The sequence below is a fragment of the Triplophysa rosa genome, linkage group LG16 (assembly GCF_024868665.1).
Source record: "Triplophysa rosa linkage group LG16, Trosa_1v2, whole genome shotgun sequence".
NCBI lineage: Eukaryota > Metazoa > Chordata > Actinopteri > Cypriniformes > Nemacheilidae > Triplophysa > Triplophysa rosa.
Window position 1 is genome coordinate 18,410,508 of NC_079905.1, and position 23,568 is coordinate 18,434,075.

The 23,568-nt window shown below is 38.7% G+C and overlaps 1 protein-coding gene across 5 annotated transcripts; it reads right to left on the reverse strand.

Annotated features, from left to right (window-relative positions):
* Nucleotides 1-3,662: 3,662 nt before the first annotated feature.
* On the reverse strand, nt 3,663-23,198 carry eya3 (EYA transcriptional coactivator and phosphatase 3). 5 transcript variants are annotated; one of them, XM_057354823.1, is made up of 19 exons: nt 23,085-23,198; nt 14,740-14,860; nt 14,586-14,635; nt 13,714-13,823; nt 13,566-13,625; nt 12,887-12,959; nt 12,355-12,464; nt 11,973-12,110; nt 11,663-11,742; nt 11,385-11,565; nt 11,057-11,226; nt 9,288-9,371; nt 9,106-9,195; nt 8,959-9,017; nt 8,172-8,332; nt 7,650-7,764; nt 6,234-6,355; nt 5,790-5,890; nt 3,663-5,704 (listed from the first exon to the last, which is right to left on the reverse strand). In XM_057354823.1, exons 2-19 carry the CDS (start codon nt 14,770-14,772, stop codon nt 5,624-5,626), a joined length of 1,818 nt encoding a protein of 605 aa, XP_057210806.1. In that variant the 5' UTR covers nt 14,773-14,860; nt 23,085-23,198; the 3' UTR covers nt 3,663-5,623. The 5 variants fall into 5 exon arrangements, with proteins under 5 accessions (XP_057210806.1, XP_057210805.1, XP_057210804.1 ...); XM_057354822.1 differs by adding an exon at nt 21,436-21,532 and having other exon boundaries at nt 11,663-12,110; nt 12,375-12,464; XM_057354821.1 differs by having other exon boundaries at nt 11,663-12,110; nt 12,375-12,464.
* Nucleotides 23,199-23,568: the final 370 nt, after the last annotated feature.

The following is a 23,568-nucleotide window of genomic DNA, read 5'->3' on the forward strand; positions in this document are numbered from 1 at the left end:
CAGTTCTCATCCTTTCTCACCCAGAACAACCTCCTGGACAGCAACCAGTCTGGTGTCAAGAGCGGTCATTCCACTGAGACTGCGCTGCTCTCTGTCATTGAAGCCCTGAGACTGGCAAGAGCCAGTCTCAGGAGCCGCCTCTAATTCATCTGTACTTATCCTACTGGATCTATCTGCTGCCTTTGACACCGTTAACAACCACATACTCCTGTCGACCCTCAGGGTTATGGGTGTCTCAGGAGTGGTGCTACAATGGTTCAGGTCTTACCTCACAGGTAGGTCATTTAGAGTATCCTGGAGAGGTGAGGTCTCTGAGACCCAACATCTCGACACAGGGGTGCCTCAGGGTTCAGTGCTTGGTCCATTGCTATTTTCTATATACAGTACATGACATCCCTAGGCTCTGTCATTCGTAAACATGGCTTTTCCTATCTCTGCTATGCGGATGATACACAACTCCACCTGTCATTTCAGTCTGACGATCTGACTGTTTCTGCACGTATTTCAGCATGCCTAGCTGACATTTCACTCTGGATGAACGACCATCACCTGCAGTTGAACTTTGCAAAAACAGAACTGCTTGTAATCCCGGCCGACAAAAAAAGATTCATCACAACTTCTACATTCAACTGGGCTCATCAACCATCACATCTTCCAGAATGGCCAGAAACCTGAGAGTGGTGATCGGCGATCAGCTTAACTTCACAGATCAGGTTGCTAGCACCAACCAGTCCTGTAGATTCATACTCTACAATATTAGGAAAATTAGACCTTTCCTATCCGAGCATGCTACGCAAATCCTAGTCCAGGCTCTTGTTCTGTCCAGACTGGACTACTGCAATGCGCTACTGGCTGGACTTCGAGCTTGCACAACCAAACCTCTACAGATGATCCAGAATGCAGCGGCAAGAGTGGTCTTCAATGAACCGAAGAGAGCGCACGTCACTCCTCTCTTCATTAAGTTACATTGGCTCCCTATAGTCGTTCGAATCAAATTCAAGACTCTGCTCCTGGCCTACAAGACCACCACTGATTTGGCACCCCCTTACCTTCACTCGCTAATGCAGACTTATATACCCGCTAGATCCCTACGCTCTGCAAGCGAACGACGTCTTGTGGTGCCATCCCAAAAAAGGTAAAAAATCTCTCTCACGTACCTTCTCTGGATCGGTTCCACATTTATTATAGCCGTCCTGCACACGGGTCCCTGCAAAGACAGCTCCAGAAGGGCTTTCAGCCAACATTTCACCGACCTCACACATGCAGGAGTTATTCTCTATTAAAGGATAAATCAAGTTGACATAAAACCCCAATTGGCAAATTTTATGGCAATATTCCCTGTGTGGAGACACACACGCACGCACGCACGCACGCACGCACGCACACACACACACACACACACACACACACACGCACGCACACGCACACACAAATGTCCTGCCTCCTTTAAACTTGAGTAACACATCAGTAACCTCCCAAGATGTCTTAGTTAGTTGTAATATGAAGTTTACAAATAAGTAAATGATGCCATCTAAACTAGCAATGGCTGATCTTGAATCTGCATTTTTAGAAAGTAGTTCCTCACATAATCAACCTAGAGACATGCCTTTGTTTTCTGTCATTAACTGCACATACTTTGCTTTGCCTTTTAAGATAATGTATAAAAACAATTTCACACTAACAATTGTGCTGTTGCTGTGTATACAATACAGTACTACCATAACAGACTCTTGCATGCAATATTACTTTAGAATATTTACTTTAGAGTTTAACTGCACACAATCACCCCATTTTTTTATTTGAAAGATATTATTTGTTATTATACTGAGTCTGCCAACAAATCTAAAGAAAATATTTTCAAAGAATTTTGTTCAATTTTCATGAAGAAAAATATTTAGGCTCAAGCCCTATTCTGATTGAGGTAGACTTACTGTATTGCTTATGTCTTTTTATTAATCTAGCAATAAAAAATATAATCTAATAACTTTTACTTAAGTACATTTTTCAAGTATCTGTACTTTATAAGAGTGCTTTTACTTTAGAAAAAATACTTCACTACATTATAAAGCATACTAAAACATATAAAAAACAAACTTTCTTATTTTGTAGATTCATTACACACATAGTGAAATACTTCAAGAATTTTTTTTGTTTGTTTTATTTCTGATGGCTATGACTTACAGCTCAATTTTTTTTTCTCAAAAAAGTAGACGTCTTGAAGGGGCCATGCAACGGTGTTTCATGCATTCGGACTAGTTACAATGTTAATCACGCTGGCCTCTCAAGCTTAACATGGTCAACTTGTCAAAAAACGAGTTGGGCGTATTACGTAGTATTTCTGTGCTCGATACACTCACCCAGCATTCGCATAGGTTTCGGAAAGTTTTTTTCGAACATGAAAATCCGCTTCGTAACAACATTTCTTAGTCCCTTATTGGGAAATTCTCCCGGAAAAGCATGGCACGGCAAGGTGAAAGAAATAGCCTGCCCACGCATCAACCGACGAGCAAGGAAGACCTGCTTACCATCAAGATTGGCTGCACTGTGGGCCTACAGGTGCAGCTCGTTACTCTTGCGATAGAGAGAGAAGTCGACGTGTGTTTGTTTGTTCATGGCATTTCTTTGGATAAAAGCGTCTGCCAAATGCATAAATGTAAAGTTCAGTGATGGATGTTATATAAACGGTGGATATAACGCTGGATTTGGAGATCGTTTGAAACTGATAGATGGCGCGGTCCCAGTGCTTAAAGATGCCGGACATGAATCTCATGCAGTAACTGAAACTAAGTCATATGTCTGTTTCGCTAGCAATCGGCTTGTATGTGCATAATGTGAACAACACAAACTTATAGCGAATCAATAGTTATGCAGGGATAATGTTATTGCGTGCTCGTGATTTGGTTCCTCCTAGTTGCATAAAGTCCAGTGTGAAGTTTCCACAGTCTGTGATGATTTTGGGTACCATGTCATCTGCTGGTGTTGGACCACTGTGCTTTATCAAGTCCAAAGTCAATGCAGCCATCTACCCAGAGATTTTATAGTATTTCATGCTTCCATCAGCTGACAAGTTTTTTGGAGAAGCCAATTTTCTTTTTGCAGCCGGACTAAGCAACTGCCCACAGTGCCAAATCTACTTCTAACTGGTTTGCTGACCATGATATTACTGTGCTTTATTGGCCAGCCAACTCATCTGACCTGAACCCTATAGAAAATCTGTGGTGTATTGTCAAGAGGAAGTTTAGAAACATCCGATCAAACAATACAGAGGAGCTGAAGGCCGCTATTAAAGCAACCTGCACACTTAAAGGTGCTTCAAAAGGTCCTTCGATGCCATAGAAGAACCATTTGGTACCATAAAGAACCTTTAACATCTGAAGATGTATATAGAAAAAGGTTATAAAAAAGTAAGAGCGAAATGGATCTTTAAAGAACCTTTGACTGAATGGTTCTTCTATGGCATCGCTGTAAAAAACCTTTTTTGCGAATGTGTACAGGAAGTTAAGGGCAGTCCACGAACATGCGCATGCGCAGTAACGTTTGTTTATGTTGTTGCTTGAAGACCGTCTCTAACAAATACTTCTAAAAACTGTAGAATAAGAATTGTAGGGAAAATAATTGCTAAATAATTGTTGGGTTCAGAAAGAAACAAGGCAGTTGGACCAGCCTCAAAAGTATTTAATGAACTTACACAAAACCAGGCAGGAACTGTGTAGTACAGATATTTGCTGTGGAGAAATCATTAGCCACTTTCAGAATGATTATGACAGATATTTGCCCTGCTTATCTGAAAGCTGAAATATTATTTCAGGGTTACATAGAGCACTTATACAAGAGCAGTTACAGCCCTTGATTGTCTGTGCATGACTAACAAATCCCAACAGCAATGATGATACAGTCAGGTAGCAGATAGACAGGATCAGATCACTTTCCTGAAAAATGCAGGAAACAAACAGAAATGTAGAAAAAAATCACCAGAAGAGAAGATCTCATAGTAACACCTTACAATAAAGTTCCATTTGTTAACGTTAGCAAACTTGAACCTAACCATCTACAGCATTTATTTATCTTCGCAATGTTCATTACAACAGCTACTGATACTTTGACATCAAAACAAGTATTTGTTAACGGTTAATGCAAAATTACATTAAAGATGAATAAATGCTGTAAAACAATATTGTTCATTGTTATGCCAGCTAATGCATTAACAAATATACCAAATAAAACCCCCATTGCAAAGTGTTACAGTTAACATCTGATAAAAGCAAGACAGACTTTGAAATCATACGATTTATGCAGAGACGTTTGAAAACCTCAGAGGCCAACGCAGATCACAAGCATCAAACTAGCAGAAAATGACAAATATAACAGCATAGGGCCTATAACTCAAATGTAACACTTCACCAGAAAGTAAACAAAAAATACAAACGTATGTTTGTCATTTTTCAGTAATTCCCTTTAAGATAATACATTTACTGAATGGTGATTATATTTAAAAAGGCACAATATAAATATGTACAGAAAAAACGCAAACAAGGACACACAACTACGCAAACAAATGAAGAGTACAACATTCTTAATTGTCAAAGCTGCTTGCGTAAAAATGTTTTTTCTTCAGGCTCAGTAATGTTCAGTCAAAATCTCACAGCGGCCAGGAACATTACCCACTGTGCTCATAAAACCACCTTCAAACAAAGCTGAAACGATCACTTATAACTGACCAGAAATGTATTGCACACTATCAGACGGTTTTCTCCCAAATACATACAAATTAAAGAAAATAACAGCCTGTCGTTTTAATTCAATGGATGGTTTTGGCTATATGCAAGATGTATTACTGCCTTCTCAATTACATTCCAGCAACTTCTGGGTAAAACATAAAATAGGAACTGAATGTGGTTAGACACATAACAGACATATTTCCTATGGGCAAATGAGCAAAGACAGCGTAATCTCACTTGACATTTTTGAACATGTCTTATTCGTTCTAAAGGACACTTTATAGACACCATGAGACACTATCATACCCATGAAACTGAATTTAGGATTGATGTTAAACCCTGTACGTGCCAATTCAACATCTGCACTTGAATACATGTGCATAAATCCTTTCTTTTTCTGCAATCTTATAACAACCAATCTTATGCCTTGGAATAAGTACAAAATTACTCCAACTTACATTTCAGCCCTTAAAAATGAACGCAAAAAAAAAAAACTAAGAATGAAATGTCAAAGTCCAGAAGTTTCTATGCCAGTGCAGACCTTTGGTCATGGGTTACTCCTTTGGTGAATGCAGTTGCTTTGAAGATGGCAAGGTTTTACCTGCCAGGTTTGTTTTTTAACAAGAGGCTGAGATAGATGCACATTGTGTTTTCTCATGTACTGCGTTAATGGTGTCCGACTGCAAGTCTCATATCGAATAGAATAGCTGCCATTGAGGGAATGGAGGGTTTGCGAGATCTAAGAGTCACACATGTGACCCGTCTTATTGAGTTCTGTCTCTGAGCAGAGTTCAGCTAAGGATGGGGTTTAGGATGGGTGGGTTTGCAGATGGGGGGCCAGAATGCAGCTGAAGACTTGCTGCTCAGGGCTGCTGTCCAGATCCATGTCTTACTTCCAGTTCAATTTATAAGAAGTCCAGTTCCAGAGCTTGGTGAAGGGAAATCAGGTCTCCGTGAGAGGAAATTCGCCAAAACGGTATGTTGTGCTAAAGAATCAGAATATATGCCGATTAGGTCATAGTCACTTGGCTCTATCTGTACAAAACTTGATTTAAAGTGTCTTGACTATACCTGCTTTGCTGCGAATTCTTCATCACGACCGTCCCCTATAACAACGTAAGTCACTTTCTTCCCAAAGCGAGAGATGATACGTTCAAAGCAGCTCTCTTTTCCTGTTAACACAAGTACCAGTCAGCATCAAACGTGTTTACATTTTCTCTTGTGGTCATACTAGTGATGCCGACAGTATTGGTACTTCAGTACTTGCGATACTAAATATCGAACTATACAGTCACGAGCATTTGACTGACAAGCGTCTGCTTTCAAGGCTATAAAACCTGCTTAGGACGATTTTTTGCATTTTACATGGTCTTCACTTAATTTCTGTCCCCCAAAAATCGTAGTTTTCATCAAATAAAAGATGACTGATATCTTTACTATGCTAAAGTATACATGTTCACTTATGATTAATGAATCAAAATGACTAAAAAGCAATGATTTTCCTTCATGTTTTACCGATTTTAGTGGCGCTGTAGATGTTCTCGATGGGAAAGACATCAGCCAGGCCATAAAGCAGCACTTTAGCCAAAGCAGGAACCAGCTGAGTGGTGGTAACCAGAACATTCATACATTTGCCCCTGTGAACAACCAACCAAATCATCAGTTCACTTTTAGTATGACGTTTACATTTATGCATTCTGAAGACACTTTACAGTGCATTTAAACTATACATTTTTTATCAGTGTGTGTGTGTGTGTGTGTGTGTTCCCTGCGAATCGAATCCACAACCTCTTACGCTGCTAATGCGATGCTCTACCACTAAGCCACAGGACCATACTATGATCAATTCAAGTATCCACATTGGCTACGTTCATACAGCACCAAAATATGTTTGTCAGTCCTGTATTTGAGTTCTTAATACGGTTGTGTTCACACGCAGTTCGGTTATTTACGGACGTATTCTATAACCGAACTCACACCTTTACATTTTTTCGGGACTCCCAACCGCATTTGCGGAGAAGCCCTGCTGTGTGAATGGAATCGTACTGAACAACAAGCCCAGCGTTCCATTCAGAAGTGATCATCCCTCTGCCCTACACCCTTCGAAGAGTAAATCTCTTTGTGTGTAAACTCTAGAGGGAAAAACGCAATTGTATAACCAATTGCGTTTTTCATTGAGAGAATGAAAGCAGCGGGAGTTATCAGAAGTGCTGTACACAATGTCGAGTGAAAATCAAGTCCTTGAAAACGGAGTAACGTTACAAGAAAGTTGTGGATAACAACAAGCGATCTGGAAGAGGAAGGAAGACCTTGAAATATTTCTCAGAACTCGACCAGATTCTTAAGGATAACCCAGGTTGTCACCCTGAATACACTTTTGATTCGACCACGGAGGGGACAGGATTTTCTGATGATATCTCGTCCAGCGATAACGAAGGTAATGCAATTCACAGAGACAGAGATAGGAATTGTGCGTCATGCGTACGTTTTCAGTCAATCTCCTTCCACCGGAGTTGCTCCCACCAGTTTTGCGGTCTGGAAGCAACCCACATTGTGCGCTCAGCCGTTAGTGCTGTGTTTAACAAATGGGTTGAAAGTGAAAAAAAATTGTGTCAGCGCCGTCCGTGTCTGTTTATTACTTCTTTGAGAATAAAATCGCCTAGTTTTGCTATATAGCAATAAAGGGGCTGTGTCCACCGAGGAGCATATATGCTGAAAACGCCCGCTGCAGGCGCAACGTTCTGCCCAAAGTTGAGCATTTTTCAACTCTGGGCGCCCGGTCGTACGCCGGCGCTGATCGTGGGAAAAACGCATAGCACCAGTGCTGTGCATGGAAAAAGCGCGCGTTTCCATTGAAAACAATAGAAAAAACATGTCGGCGGACACAGCCCCTTAGGCAGCAAAGACAATTGCGGTCTAAGTGAATCCCACCTTGACTGGATGAGCAGGAGAGATTTGAGGGCAGCACTCAGCCAGGCATCTGTGACGTTCTCAATGTCTGAGCGCAGTCTGTGCAGTAAATCTCTCTTCATAGGGCTCAGCAGACCTGAAGGAACAACAGAGAAGTTTTGCTGTTGATCTATTGAAGACTTTTACAGACTACAGACTACAGATTACACAGACTGCATTAGACTAATGTAGTAATAAAAGATACTACAGGATCCAATGAATGTTATGTAAATAGATTTGGATTATAAAAACATCAAATATATCTGCTGGTTTTGATAGGAGCAACAAATGTCCTAAAACAGCAAACCAGTTAATCCATCTATGATCCACTGACGGTTTAATCATGACGGATACATGCATGAAGCTGTCGTGGGATTTATTTTAATATTGTTAAGTGGATAAAAAACTAAATATGGGGATCAAATCCTTTTTCTGGTGAAGAAACGGCACCGCCCTGCTGGACGACACGGTGGAGTTGGGAGGAGAAAATTGTGGCATTCTTACCTCCCACATTCCCTTTGAATCCATTGTAGATCTCTTTGAGACGGCGATACCTAAAGGCCAGTTTACGCATCCAATCTACGCCCCCCTGAACCGCGACGGTGGAACCCTGACACCCGCCTGCATTGGGACCAGTGAAGCCATCGCTGGAGAAGTCGTAGTTGCTAAAACAGAATAGTTAGCATGGATGAAGCCCGTGTACGGTCTTATTAGGTAAGTTTATGGTATGGCATGGCAGCTACAACAAGCATTCCAAGAAACTAAATTTACCAACCAGGAATTTTACCAGGAAGTTACTTGCTGATTTAGCAAGCTAGTCAGCATGTGTAGGGTATATGACACTGGGTCTTGGATATTTCGAGTTCAATGCACTTTACTTTGGTCGTGGTGTGTGAACGTACCAATATGTATTAAAGATGTAAAGTTGTGACTCAAAGGAACAGTTTGTCCAACATTGATGTTGTCGTTATTTACTCAGTAGCAATGTTAAAGGCGGGGTGTCTGATTTCCGAATTACGCTTGTTTAGACAAAGTCGGGCTGAGTACCAAAACAACCTTGTAGCCAATCAGCAGTAAAGTGCACAGGACGGACATTAGTCGAGCCGAGCGCTGACAAAAGAGAAAGATGGGGGTAGGGGTGTGTCTGTTTTGGTGATTTGAACACCAACAACAGCTAAGAGAAATCGGCGACCCCGCCTTTAACTAATAAAACAATATTAATAAGATGCAGTCTTGAACAAAATTCCAATCTAATTAAAGACATGGCTTGTTTGTTTGATTGTTTTATTACCTCAAATCCTGCCCATTGTCATCTGAGGCAACATCATCAACATGGACTTGATCACATTCCTGCGTTCAAAGGTAAAGAAAATGTCATATTCATCAACCTAAAACTGAATGATAAGCAGAAGAAATAGTTGTTACCCTTTGTTCATACCTCAAGATCATTGAAGAAGAGATGAGTGTCTGCGAGCTCAAAAATCAACTCCTCCATCTGCAGGCCCAGATTAAGAACCGTGGCTGGGTCCTGTATAACACACAACACAACAGTAAACAAAGGTTTACTGTCAAATATTTACAGTCAAGATCTTTGATCTCTATAACATGAATCTGCCATACCTTGCCAAACTTTTGAGCAAATGATCCAGTAAGAAGAGAGTGGAAAATGATAATGGTTTCGTCGAGATCCCACAAGAAGACACGCTGAAAAAAGAAAACAATGTCATGTTTGTTACACACCACTATGTCCTTATATGTTATTAATATTTTATTACACGGCTCGTTGGAATGCTCGATTCTGATTGGCCAGACGCCACATTTGCAGGTTCGTTATTCCCAGACAACAACCTCTCAAAACTAATAACACACGGTAACCCGGATGCAGCAAATCATCAAAAACCAGACAGGTTTTTTTTAACAAATTAAATGTAAATCTTTTATCTTTATATTAATCTTTTAATAACATACATGACATTATATTTACAAATTATTAAACCAAACTGCCTGTTCAAGACACCTGAACGTCGTTTCTTAACTTAAAACTGAAAGTAAGCGGCTTTTCCTCGCGGAAGGTCGGCATTCGGTAAAATTCGGCTAATAAAATATTTCAATATTTTATTCTCATGTAGCAAGTAGCGGTATAATAGTATAGCATATGTAATGGATAATGACCCATCCATTATCCCCCGCTTCGCATCGGGTCCTGATCACACTGTTGGGGCTTATTTCTGCGATAACAACTGTCTGCATGTACATTATCCCTTACTTATTACACGGCTCATTTGAATGCTTGATTCTGATTGGCCAGTCGCGACATTCCAAGGGTTGTTATTTTCAAATAACAACCGCTCAAAACTAATAACACCCTGTAACCCGGATGCTGCAAAATCATTTTGAGAGGGGCAGTTTAATATTACACAAAAATTAATTATAAATATGTCTTTTAATAACATATATGACAAATGATTCAAACCAATTTGCCTGTTCATGACGTTTGAACTTCGTTTCTTACTTTAAAACCGAAACTAAACAGCTTTTCCTCGTGGTAGATTTGCATTCGGGAAAAAATGAGCTAATAAAATATTTCAAATTCACATTTTATGTCCAGTTTTTTTTTCTCCTAGAATAGCTTTTTTTATTGTCATTGTAGTCAGAGCAAACAACGAGATTCTTAGTGCACCTCTCGCAAAACATGAAAACTTGATAACCAAAACATGATAATGTACAAGCAGCCGGCTGTTATCGCGAAATAAGCCCCTTCAGTGTGACATCTCATCACACTGTCGGGGCTTATTTCAACCTCCTGCCTGTACATTATTTCTTACGTATGATATATTATTATACAGCCGCAGAAAAAAATAAAAGACCGTTCCAAATTTTAATTTCAAAGGCATTTCTAGATGAATTGTGGTCATTACAGTCCAGTCCTTGTTGAATTTCAACAAAATCAAACCTCAGGAATGACAAAGTCATCCAACAGCATTATGAAAGACCGACAGAATGACAAGACACATGAAAACTATGATAAAAATCGAGGTCACCACATAAAAAATTATTTCTGTACTTTTCCTAAATATATGTACTATTACTGCTGTTTTGCTTAAAAGTGAATATGAACTTGTTTTCTTTTCTGTTATTTTGACCTGTTTTTAGTGTTTATTTTCTGCAAATAAATGCAAAAAGAAACTTTTTTTTTCAAAAATATTATTTTTGTTTGAAATTTGGGAGAAATGTTTTAAGTAGTTCACAGAATCAACAAAAATGAACATTTGACCTTAAAACAGCAATAAAAAGTCCATTTTAAAATCAGAAAAAGGGTCTCTGAAATGTTCTCTTCATTTTTTCCGCATTTTTTACATTTCTTGAGTCTCTGCAAACTGCTGTATTACCTCAAGGTCATTGTCTGTGGGCTGGGAGCTGTCTGACTTCTTGGCTTTGCCTTTAGCTTTGCCGGCAGGGTTTTTGCGATTGGGCTCGTCCTGATCCCTTGCGCCTGTGGGAAGGGCCATCCCGGTGGGCAGAGCCACACCTGTTGGCAGAGTCTCACCTGGGGATTCATCTAAAAGAAAAAGCAACTGTATAAACCACACTGATGGAAGAAGGTGGACATCCATAATCACCAAAACAACAACGACAAAATAACACCCAACTGCATTAATCTGACTGGCTAGCTGCCTAGTGTGCATATGACAAAAGTTAGAAGGTAGATAAACACACCTATTGTATTGGGCAAGTCTGCTGAAGCACTGCCTTCTGTCTTAATGGCTGGATATCCAGGGGCCACCACACCTGCTCCATCTCTATCATTGCTGGGTAGCCCAGCAGAGAGGTAACTGGGAGGGTGAACGTAGTACTGGGAGAACTGGCTCTGGCCGAGAGTGTTGTAATTAGTAAAATCCTGGAGATGTCAGAAATGACACCATTTGACCATGACAAAATTTGGTTTCTTCCTTGTAGGACTCTGCTGGTGGTTTTGTGTGACTTGGAAAGCTCACCTGATGTGTGGCGGTGGCTGTGGTCACTGCAGTTGCAGAGGGGATGTTAGTGTACACACTTGATGTAGTGAAACAGGAACCTAAATATATATGAACAAGAGTTAAAGGTTTGCAGTGAACGCATTCATACAACGAATGGTGATGATAGGCACAACTGAATAAAACGCTTTGAGAGTTAATGGAAGTGGTTTTAGGTAGATGGATCTGGGTGGGTCTTTCGACTCCCATATTGATGAAGCTGTGGGCTGCAGTGAGCGTGTAGAGCTGTCGATGGGAGGCAGAGAAAGAGAGAGAGCGGTAGCAGGCTTGCCTTGGCTGGGGTAGGTGTAGTGGATCTGGCTGGGTTGGGTTGAGGTATAGCCTGAGCTGAAGCTGAGAAACCCCGTCTGGCCAACAGAGGGCGCCTCGGGCAGCTGCGACTCTGTCTTTAAGCCCGGCCACATGGTGCCTGAGGCCATGCACGGAGAGATGGAGCGTGAGAGGGTGAGTGGAGGAGAGAAGGATGCAGAATTGAAAGAGGTGATGAGAAGGCGGTTAAGAACAGGATGTAACTTGAAATGTGGATCGATGTGATCTGTGAGCATACGGTGTGAAAGCAGGGTGAAAGCAGGGTGAGGGTTTAAGTGGAAATGAGTTTGGGTGAAGTGTTCTGATGAGTGAATGCATAGACTACAACAGGGTGAGGCACAGACCAAATGGCGGCAGCCCGTACGTCTGGCTGGACTGAGGAAAGCCGCTGTACATGGACGACTGGCCCAGGGAGGGGAAAGCCACTTGACCGGCATATGCAGTGACTGCGGGGCTTACGAAAAACAAAGGATAGTTAAAACCAGAACAGTGCGTGGGCTTGATACTATAGGTCATCTATAGATGATCCAGAGAGTTAAAAAGCAGATATGCAAGACGAAAAATGTTGCTTAATGCATTAATGACTTCATTGAGTTTTAATTCGGAACATATCGCTTTGCTGAGTTGTTCAGTAAGTTTAGTATGAAGTTTCATTTTTTTATGTGTAAATCTTACGGCTGTACATTTGGAACGGTGCGTGTCATTTGGCATTTATTTCAATACACTGATCTTCTTTATATGTGCATTAATGTACTTCATTTTGACTTGTTGGTACCCTAACCCTTTCTGTGGCTACACATGATATCTGTAAAGACTGGAACAATCCTAAAAAAAATATATGTCAAAATTCATGAGTTTCAGGAATGAGATCAGTACTTGTTGCTTCCTTGGTAGATCTGCGAGGTATATTCGGTGGCTGTGGTTGTGGTGAGGTCTTTGCATGTCACGGCTTTTGAAAAAAGGAATAAGGAGGTTTCATTAGATTTGATTTATAAAGCACAATCTTGCATTGTTGCAAAGCAGCTTTACATACATTCAGGCAATAGTTACTGTGGTAAAGAGATATAATTATGAAAAACGAAGAAGGCACAGAATGCACAGTATTACAATACTGAAATTGTTCTCAATACGATGTAATACATGAAACCTAATCGACATTTCTTTTCCAAATACTATTAAGTGCTGTGTATAACACATTACACGTTACTAGTCCCTTTTATTTATTTATTCGTTTTTAAACATTACTGGGTAAACGCCGGGTTATTTACAATATTATAACGTGTGAAGTGTCAACAAGATATTAGCAGTCACGGTTAATAATATTCAATTATCGTCAGTACTATAAAATGTGCAATAATACTAAACCGTGCAAACAGAATGATAAATAAAGTTAAATACATAATTAAAGTCAAATGTAAGATGCTTAGGAAGTACACTGTTTACATAAAATATTGATACTATAAAACCCTAGAAGCACTAACAGCAGTTTCCCAGTGAGCGAGCTAGAGACGAAAGTGGCAAAAAGGGAGATCTCGAGATAGCAACTGGACCTTACCATTGTGAGTATATGCATTTTCTGTGACACAAGCCTGGGCTCTCGATATCGTCTCTTGATCTGAAGGAAATTAATTAAATTGACATTATTGTATGAAACAAATGTAATCACATTCTGAAGATCAAAGTGAGAACATAACTGAACTTACTTGTGTGTAGATGAGCGACAGATGATGGTGGATATGAGTTGACCTCTGACTCTAGAGCTGTCGAGTCACTCTGGTTCGCGGGATTGCTGTTGTCATTAGCAACCATGCCTCTGCAAAATAAAAAATACAAATGGTTTAGATGCCCATCCTGTCTTTTTTCTCCCTCTCTTTTATTTATTTATTTTTTTATTTTTTTAAGTACAGTAAAGGGGAAAGCAAACTCATTAAAATTTTTACTAAATTAAGGTGATTTTTAGCTCTAAATAATACAATGAATATAACTACGCCATGCTGTTTTCTTAAAATACCAAATCAAGTACAGACAACACAATTAAGACTCTAGAAAATATGGATCTCTTTAAATATTTTCTCTTCTGTGAATAGAGACGGCTGTTCTCAAAAATGTGACTGTCCAACGTTTTAGTGTGATTTAGGACTGGCTGTTATCCAAAGTAAGCCATGCAACTTTCCCCCATCAAAAATCTTTCTTCTTCATCCCTTCTCAAGGACACAAGAGCAAAAGAGCATGATTTTCTTATATCCTGTTGCTTGACAGGAAACTCTTATACCTTTAAACCTTAAACATTTAGGTTGTTGGATATATGCAAAAGGTGTAAAAGAAATATGTGAACAAGCCATGCATATGTATATGTAAGGATATAATATAGCCATGTATAACGTGTGACCTATATTCACAATGTTTAATAATGATGCATAGACAGTACATGTTTCTCTATTCATAAAAAGCAAAAAACACACCTATAAAACACTCATACTCAATACTCCAGAGTAAAACCACACAAAAAAGTACATACAATTTCTTGACTTGCAAATAATTTTGGCTGACTTGCCATAATGCAATGTAATCTTACCTTGAATCACTCTCCTGACTTAATTCTGGATCGTGTCGTGCTTTCTTTGTCTATTGAACAAAACAACAGAAAAACTGGTCATCTTCCCTGTATCGATAGTACTTGTTACTGGTTAAATTAACATTGGCCATGTTGCCCACTTCAATGTACTCACGGGTAGCTCATGCACCTCTTGTGATTCGTCCATGGTTGTGAGAGAGGAATTCTGCACCGTTTGCCTGGGTAAATCTGCTCTCTCAGTCTCTGGAGTCTCTGTTACTGCTTCGGCCAAGGCCCTGAGTAAAACACCATAAGTGACCGTGAGACATCTCTATATATGCTCTTCCAGCCCCTACTTTCGCACCCGTGTGCGCGTGATCGGGCCACCGAGCACTGTTGGAAATTTATGGCAAAAAGTGGGTCTTGCCGATCCTTATCCTACTCTCAACCTGGTAGCAGGTGTGTTCAGCCGCAGCAGGTGAGGCACGTGAGGCTTCCCCACAAAGGCACCAGATGTATTGTTCATACCCTCCCACTTTACAGCGCACATGCCTGGATTTACACGGACGTGTCTCCTTACATGTATACTAACCTACATTTAGTGAAAACTAGGAAGGTTGTATTCTTTCCTGATTATATCAATGGCATTAGGTGTTTCTGCACAAGCTGTCTCATCCACAGAGATAAGATGTAACCTAATTTTATTCACCCGTGCGAATAAAAAAAAGAGGAGGAAAAAGCGGGTCAGAGGTCCACTTGCACTTAAATCTTCATTCATGTAAATGTGAGACTACAAGGTTTCGTAAATCACGTGTCGCCGGAACGATGCTTATGTAATGTCGAGATCAATGTCCCAAGAGCAGTTTTAATACTGTGTCTACTTTTGTCTACTGTGGCAAATGTGGAAAATAACCTAACTCTAACCCTAACCCTAACCCTAACCTTTAAAACAAGCTGTGCCAACATACATCAAAAACCTTTGGGTTTCCCATTTTTACCCTAAAATTATGTTTATGTTTTATGTTCTACTTAAATAAATACTTAAACTACAAAAAAAAAAAACATGTGTGAGCCAACAGTTAACGCAACATTGCATTGCCCTTTTATTCAAAGGGAGTAAATGAGGAAGAGACAGAAACTCTTGGAAATATCAACAATGGCACCCACATTTAAAAGCATTTATATGAGGAGGTCAGGAGACACCTGCCTTTGTACAACTTTAGCCTTTTGAAAAAGTACAAAGCATTGACTGCCTGTGTTTGCACACAATCAAATGGAGTATACTTTGAAAGGCTACATCGTATTATTGTATGTACAAAAGTATACATACATAAGTAGAAAACCAAAAGGCTTTAGTTTCCACAATGGATTTCTGCTTTTATGCATGTCTACAAGTGCTGTCACAAATAGCAGATATGCGACAGTATTTGGAACAAATCTATTCTAACTTTCGCTATTTTTACAGATCAGCATATACAGCACATACATACATATTAGAGCTGTGCAAAAATATCGATACATGTAACTATCACAATATATTTTTTTTCGATAGTGTATTGATAGTGATACCTCTACTATCGATCATTTTTAAAAATCATGTCATATACCTGTACATATGGCCAAAAGTAAGTGGAAGCGAGCATATCGAAAAATATAAAAACGCTTTGAGCTCTCAGAGCTGATGTGTGAGTGTGCTTTGGTTTTAAAAATAAGGCATGTAGTAACGAGTTATATAAAATAATGCTGTTCGTAGGCTTCGCAAGTCATTACACACCTAGTCACTTGGCTACTGCAGTGCATTAGACAAGTAGCTTATTCCAAAAATTAACAATGACAATTATTGTGCTTTCGCGGATGTGACACCAGCGCATTTACAGCACAGATGAACCAGGGGTTTAAACTGACCATGTTCATTGTTTTAACTAGGGATGGGCATTTTTCAATAATTTCATATTCGAATATTTGAGCTCATAAAAAGCATCCGTAAAAGAGCTCATAAAAGAGCTTTCTGTCTTGTTTAGCTTTGCATTGGATTTTCATCAATAAGTAAGGTAGGCCTATTTATTTCAACTAAGGTAAGGAATCACAGCGCGTTTTAAAACAAACAAAAAAAACATCCGTGCGAATTTATTTACAGGCTGTAACTTGAAGGCGACGACCTTATTTGAACTTCTAGAAGGAAAATTCTTGCTTTTAGGTATGGAAAAAGCTGCCAGTCTTATGTTAAGGCCAAATTCATTAACATTTATTGCAGTGAAATGTACATTTTCATGTGTCAAGTTGTTGAAATTAGCATTACTTAATATATTTTTAACGAACGAATATGAATTTACTAAGAACAACCGCTCCAAACAAGTAATGGTAATAAATGAATTATTGTTAATCATTTAATATTACCTAATGTAAGTAATGTTAACGAATTCTGTGGCTCACCAGTTTTGAAACATTTTAATATGGTGATGTGAGCCGAGCATAAACTAGCTTGCGATCTGAGTGAACAAAGATTTAGAAACACATACAAATGATTTTTTATATTTTCTGTACATTAAAAAATCATTACAAAAGAAGTGAAGAAGCGTTAAATAAGACGTGACAACTCTAAGGTCTTCTGTAACGGTAACTTATTAACCTTGTGGCGATGCAGTTTTATTCTTATGAAAAATAGGAATATTCGAATAGCATTTTTAATAACTCGAATAGTTATTGCGGATCGAATATTTGAATATTCGTGCACATCCCTAGTTTTAACTGTAATGCACCACAATAGCCTTGCGTGACCCACCTTATTCCCCTGTGCTACCCACTTGAGGGGCGCAATCCTCTGATCTAAGGTCCATGCATCGCACATCATGGCCACTCTGCAGAGGTAAGGGATGTTTTTACACTTATGGAGTTTATATAGACCCAAAACTCATGCGCATGGAATCCGCGCACGCTTGCGCGATGCAAACGCGCATAATGATAACCACGCGCTGAAAGCTGCTCCGTGAGGGCGCATTTAAACTCCACGAGTGAGCAGAACAGTATCCGCAAGCGGAAAAGAATCCTCGCGCGGGCGCATTTCTGCTCCGCGAGCAGATGCTTTGACGAGAGCGCGCGCGCGATTCTCTCTATGCTCTCGCAACTGCTCAACACTTGCTCGCTCGTTGAGTTGACTTCTGAGACTTTGGAGGCGGGACAATGGCAGATGTCTCCGCTCATTTGATTGGTAACTTTTAACATGCACTCACCTACATGCAGTCACCTACAGATTACATGTCTTACTACCGAATGATTAGTGTATTACCTTGCCTTAGCTATGTGTTAGTATTTTAACAAGTGACATTTTGATTTTTATGCTATATAATATAGCAGTTAAACATGTCATGTCTGACCTATTTAAAACATACTATAATAATATAATTAAATGTCTCCTGTAATTAAATTTGAGTCATCTAATATCTGTTTACTGGCATAGCCCGTTTTAATATTTTCAAAACAAATAAAGCAAAACAAATAAATTATTTATATTAAATTTTAGAGAGTACATCATGTTGTAATTTATAATAACTTGTGCTTTGAGTTATACTGTTATAGCCATTTATTAATTCTCATTTTATAACAATTTCATGAAAATTATTAACAATACAAAAGCAATTATGAATACACATACCAAACTATTTATTTCTAACTTCCTGTCAAGATGCCAAATATGTAGATCCAAAGCCAAGGGCATACATAACACTGTAACCCAAGTTTAAAAATGGAAAAAAGTATTGTGATATGCCAAATTAAGACTTCTGTACAACGGGTAAGATTTAGGTCGGAGACTGTAGGTGAGTGCATGTGACCAATCAAAGGATCGGAGAAGTCTGCAATTGTCTCAGAAGTCAATTCGACGACCAAGCAAGTGTTGAGCAGTTGCGAGAGCACAGAGAGAATCGCGCGCGCGCTCGTCAAAGCCTCTGCTCGCGGACTGAGTTTTTGCTCGCGGAGCAGAAATGCGCCTGCACGAGGATTCTTTTCCGCTTGCGGATACTATTCTGCTCGCTCGCGGAGTCTAAATGTGCCCTCGCGGAGCAGCTTTCCGCGCGTGGTTATCATTATGTGCGTTTGCATCGCGCGTGCGGATTCCATGCGCGTGAGTTTTGGGTCTATATAAACTCCATAACTTATCCTTACAGAAAACCCCCGGTGGTGCACAGCATGTTGTATTTCTAGCTCTACCTTTTACATTTTCTATTTAAAGTATATATCGCTAATGTGTATCGTATCGAAATACATAGCAATATATTGTATCATGATATGTAGGCACTTGCCAATACACAGCCCTAATACATATTAGTACATATTTCTACATATTAGTCGAAAATACAGACATTAGGATAAACACTTATACACATTACGTTTTGTTTTATTGTTTTCTAATAAGATGCATATTGGCATTACTAACTGCTAAAACAAAAGTCTATTAATAAGCAAGTTTGTCCATCAAGTTTTTCATGAGTAATTTCCATTTATTTTAAATTTAATTGTCTGTAATGGAAAATTTAACCAAGTGATGAAAAAACGTATTAGCCAAATTCCTTCAATCTGTATTAACTTAAATTAATTATTTATAGAGGAAACTGTCAACAAGTAGGGCAGCATTTTGTTTTTTTATGTCGTCCTTGAGAAAGTGATTGTTAGTTTGTATTTATTTATTTAAGTGTTTATTAAAATGTTCTTTTCAAGATTGCTTCTATTGCATCTTCTCATTTCAAAGGCCACTTGGTGCTAAAAATGTTTACTAAACTAAAACTGGTCATTAATCATAATGATAAAGCTCATCTTTCAACCTGTTTCATAATGCAATACAATACTGTTAGCAATTATCATGATATGACAATCTGATACTGGCACGTGCTGAGTTCAAACCTAGTAAATAAACTCCTCCTATTTCTGGCATAGTTGGACAGCTGGTGTGGGTTCAGGTTTTCTATATGACTTGTATAAGTATGGTGTTTTCTATTTAAAGATGTAAGAACAATGCTTATAAATTTAAAGTTATCTGATGGTTGTGGATGTAATTGGCTGCTTTATTGGAAGATGGGCTGTGATAATATGGGTTCAATTATATTAAATTTGAGACACAATTGAGAATATCAGTTGTCATCCTCAAAACAACAAAATGCAAAAAAAACTGACATTAGGGCTGCCCTCGACTAGAGATTTTTTTAGTCGACCTTTTTTCTCTGGATTAGACCACAAAAATAGCCTATAATGTGAGTGTTTTCTTCGAAAACTAAGTTGTAGCAATATTTTAAACACAGAATATAAAATAAACAAAAATAAATAAAAATACAGCAAACTGAACCACCTAGAAAACATATCAGTAGAAATAATCTATCTGACGGCTTTACAACCGAAATAAAAGGTCAGAACGCAAAAAAAAGGAATAAATAAATATATTCAATACATTGTATAAACGAATAAATAAAATATAAAGCAGTAACTAAACACTACAACAATATATTATAGACCATTAAAGAGTAAATATTTCGTGATTTTTAAGGTCCTACTTTGGTTTATGGAGTGTCCAACAACAAGTTATAATACATACACAGTGTAAAAACACTTTCATTTTCTAATAATAGGCAGTATTATTGCCTTATTTCTTGACTGACTCTCAAATGATTCGTTCGGTGATTCATCTGTCTAATCCACTCCTTTCTGTCAGCTCACGCTGATCTGATTGGTCAGATGGTCTAGTCTGCTGTGATTGGTCTACCGCGTGCAGTGTCGCAAATGGAACGTAGGCAGGCATTACACGGAGTGACACAAATCTGACCCGGAACTGAAATTAGAACTACAGACGACTCATCCACGTGATTTAGAGTCGACTCCTTATTTCCCAAGCCAATAACTTTGTTATTCGTTCACTTTCGGCTTTACAACTTGGCATACTGCTTACATTCACACACAGCAACATAACACACTGCATGAAATGTAATTTTAAGGACATTATAATAGTTACTCTTTAACTTAATTCGCTTCACTTTTTCCTTCGATTTCCGCGACATCATGCTCTTCTTTCTAAAGATGGGAGCACCGGTTTCACAGAGGACTTGGAGATCAGTTTTCCTGACAATGCGGCCAAACTTATGTTCCTGCTACATTCCAAAGCACTAAATGTTCTGTATACACCATAAAAAAAGCATATTATGTAAAGAAAATCAGAAGAATCAAACATGAATGCAAAGCACTTACACTTTGGCCTGTCATCCTTTATTGATGCGCTATCCGTTCACGTTCTAGGCTCTTCGGCATTTCTTTACATAATACGCTTTATTAAGGTGTATACTGAATTTGATCTTAATGGATGAAGCCACATTTAGCACTTTGGAATGTCGCAGGAACGCAAATCTGTCCGCATTGTCGGGAAAACTGAGCTATGTGTCCCGCACACAATGAAGCCGATGCAGCTGCCTTTGTCAGAGACATGGAAGGGATGCAGCGCAGATCTGGCAAGCGTAGGATTACAATCGTCATTTTTTAGCCACCATGTTACTCTAACACCCTTGGACCAATAAACATGAAAACATGCTTAAAATAACATTCCAACGGTAGTGTTAGAGCAAACGGTTGTGTAAAGCGTGTAACGTGGTGCATACACACTTTTAAAATGATAAGCATACAATCAACTTCGAATAAATGTCTTCTTGTCGAATAATGAATAGTCAACTGTAAGGGGGGCAGCCATAACTGACATAATCATCAATGTTATCATTAACATTGCTGGTGATGATTTAAGGCCATTCAACTGATTATAAACATATTTTACATAAACATAAACTGATTTCCAAAGGAAATGCAAAATTTACTTTCATCAGAGAACATAACTTTGGACCACCTTTTTGTCTTTAGCCCAGGCGAGACGCTTCTGAAGCTTCCTGCTGCCGACCAACTTTATGGAGATGCAGATTTCATTTTCCAACAGGACTTGGCTCCTGCACACAGTGCCGGGGTATTGTGAAGAGGAAGATGTGATATGCCAGACCCAACAATGCAGAAGAGCTGAAGGCCACTATCAGAGCAACCTGGGCTCTCATAACACCTGAGCAGTGCCACAGACTGATCGACTCCATGCCACGCCGCATTGCTGCAGTAATTCAGGCAAAAGGAGCCCCAACTAAGTATTGAGTGCTGTACATGCTCATACTCTTCATGTTCATACTTTTCAGTTGGCCAAGATTTCTAAAAATCCTTTCTTTGTATTGGTCTTAAGTAATATTCTAATTTTCTGAGATACTGAATTTGGGATTTTCATTAGTTGTCAGTTATAATCATCAAATTAAAAGAAATAAACATTTGAAATATATCAGTCTGTCTGTAATGAATGAATAGAATATACAAGTTTCACTTTTTGAATGGAATTAGTGAAATAAATCAACTTTTTGATGATATTCTAATTATATGACCAGCACCTGTATGAATGAGCTATAGACTTACTACATGCATTAAAATTAAAGGAATATAATGGTGCAAAACAGATGTTTTGTAATAAAACACTGTGAGAAAAAACACTATGCCATATGATTGAATATCACATTTAACAAACATTTGATCCTAAAGAGAAATAACACATTTATCATTGCATTTATGTTTCTCATTATCTTAAACACACAAGATCTTTAGGCTCGTGTTTACAAGCTTGAAGACAAATATAATCCACATACTTATTTTAGTCTTCTATCTATCAGCAAAGGAAAATTAGACAACAAGTGGCTGGTAGCCTATATATGGAACTCTACTATAGTTTAAAAGCACCCAATGATATTTAGAGAATGGGTGGCTATTTTAAATAAGCTAAAAAATGAAGAAGCAAATACAGTTGGTGACAAAATATGACATAATAATGACCTTTTGAATGAGAAAAACAATTCAGCCAGCACAAATCTTTAAACTGCATAGGGTGGACATGTTCACATGTGCAAATCACCACATCACAACATTAAACCATCACATCATCATATACAGGCATTGATCGCCTTTGAGTCACATACTGGGAATTATAACGGCGGAATGAAAGCAATGGAACTAAAAGCACACATGCTGGAATCAAAGAGCAAGTAGCTGCAATTCAAGGACAGGTGACCAGTGAAGGTTAAGATCCAGTGACCTAGCTTTCCTAACATCTATTTTTTCGCCAGTGACTTTAAACGACGCTAACTATTTAGGCAGCCCACTAGGTTTTGAGACACAGCCAGAGTTCCTCACCAGCACTGTGGCTAGTTCGTACATTTACGATATTTTTTAAATTTGTTGCGAGCCTGTTTGGAGAATGTGAAGTCATTCCTGACGTGTACAATATAAAAGACACAAACTGCATTCCAGTGTAACTGTGTTTTAGTGTAACATAGCACTTAGCACATGTTAACCAGTTAGCAAACGTGTGTTCCTTAGCTCGCTGTCCAGTGACCTTAATATTTCACCCTAAACCGCCCATTAAAGCGTTTAAACACGCAGTATATTGAACACAAATGGTAAATAAACTCTTACCATGTCACCAAGTGCTACCGTCGAGGAAACTTTATGTTTCCCTGGTATTAAATTCCCTCGGTAGAGCGCCTTGTGTTGTTAGGGACAACTATTTGGCAGGAAGTCGCTGCAGCTCGAAACACTCATGCGCAGAAACCACAGGCGCTTCTCGGAATCACAAAGAGACGCGCATGAACCAACTATAAACAAATTTTGATCTGGATTAATGTTCATTTTATTATGATTAATAAATATTAATCATAAATATTTAAATAGTTAAAATATTTAAATAGTTAAATATTTACTATTGTTTATTGTACGTTAATGTTCGCTAATTCAATTTTTAAGCAAAAAGATGTAGCCTAAGTAGTAAGTAGAACAACAAATGCTGTAAAAGTTGTTTATTCTTAGTTCAATCAACGAAAACCGTTTATAGTGGCAAAATAAACCTTTACTTATTTAATTATAAATCAAATATAATTAAATATAAAGTAATTGATATATT

Bases quoted from the DNA above. Each gene is read 5' to 3' on its own strand.
- eya3 (XM_057354821.1), bottom strand. From the start codon at position 14,772: ATGGACGAATCACAAGAGGTGCATGAGCTACCC. The intron at 14,636-14,739 runs GTGAGTACATTG...TTTGTTCAATAG, and splicing joins AAGAGGTGCATGAGCTACCC to ACAAAGAAAGCACGACACGA. The intron at 7,765-8,171 runs GTAAGAATGCCA...TTGTTCCTTCAG, and splicing joins ATTCAAAGGGAATGTGGGAG to GTCTGCTGAGCCCTATGAAG.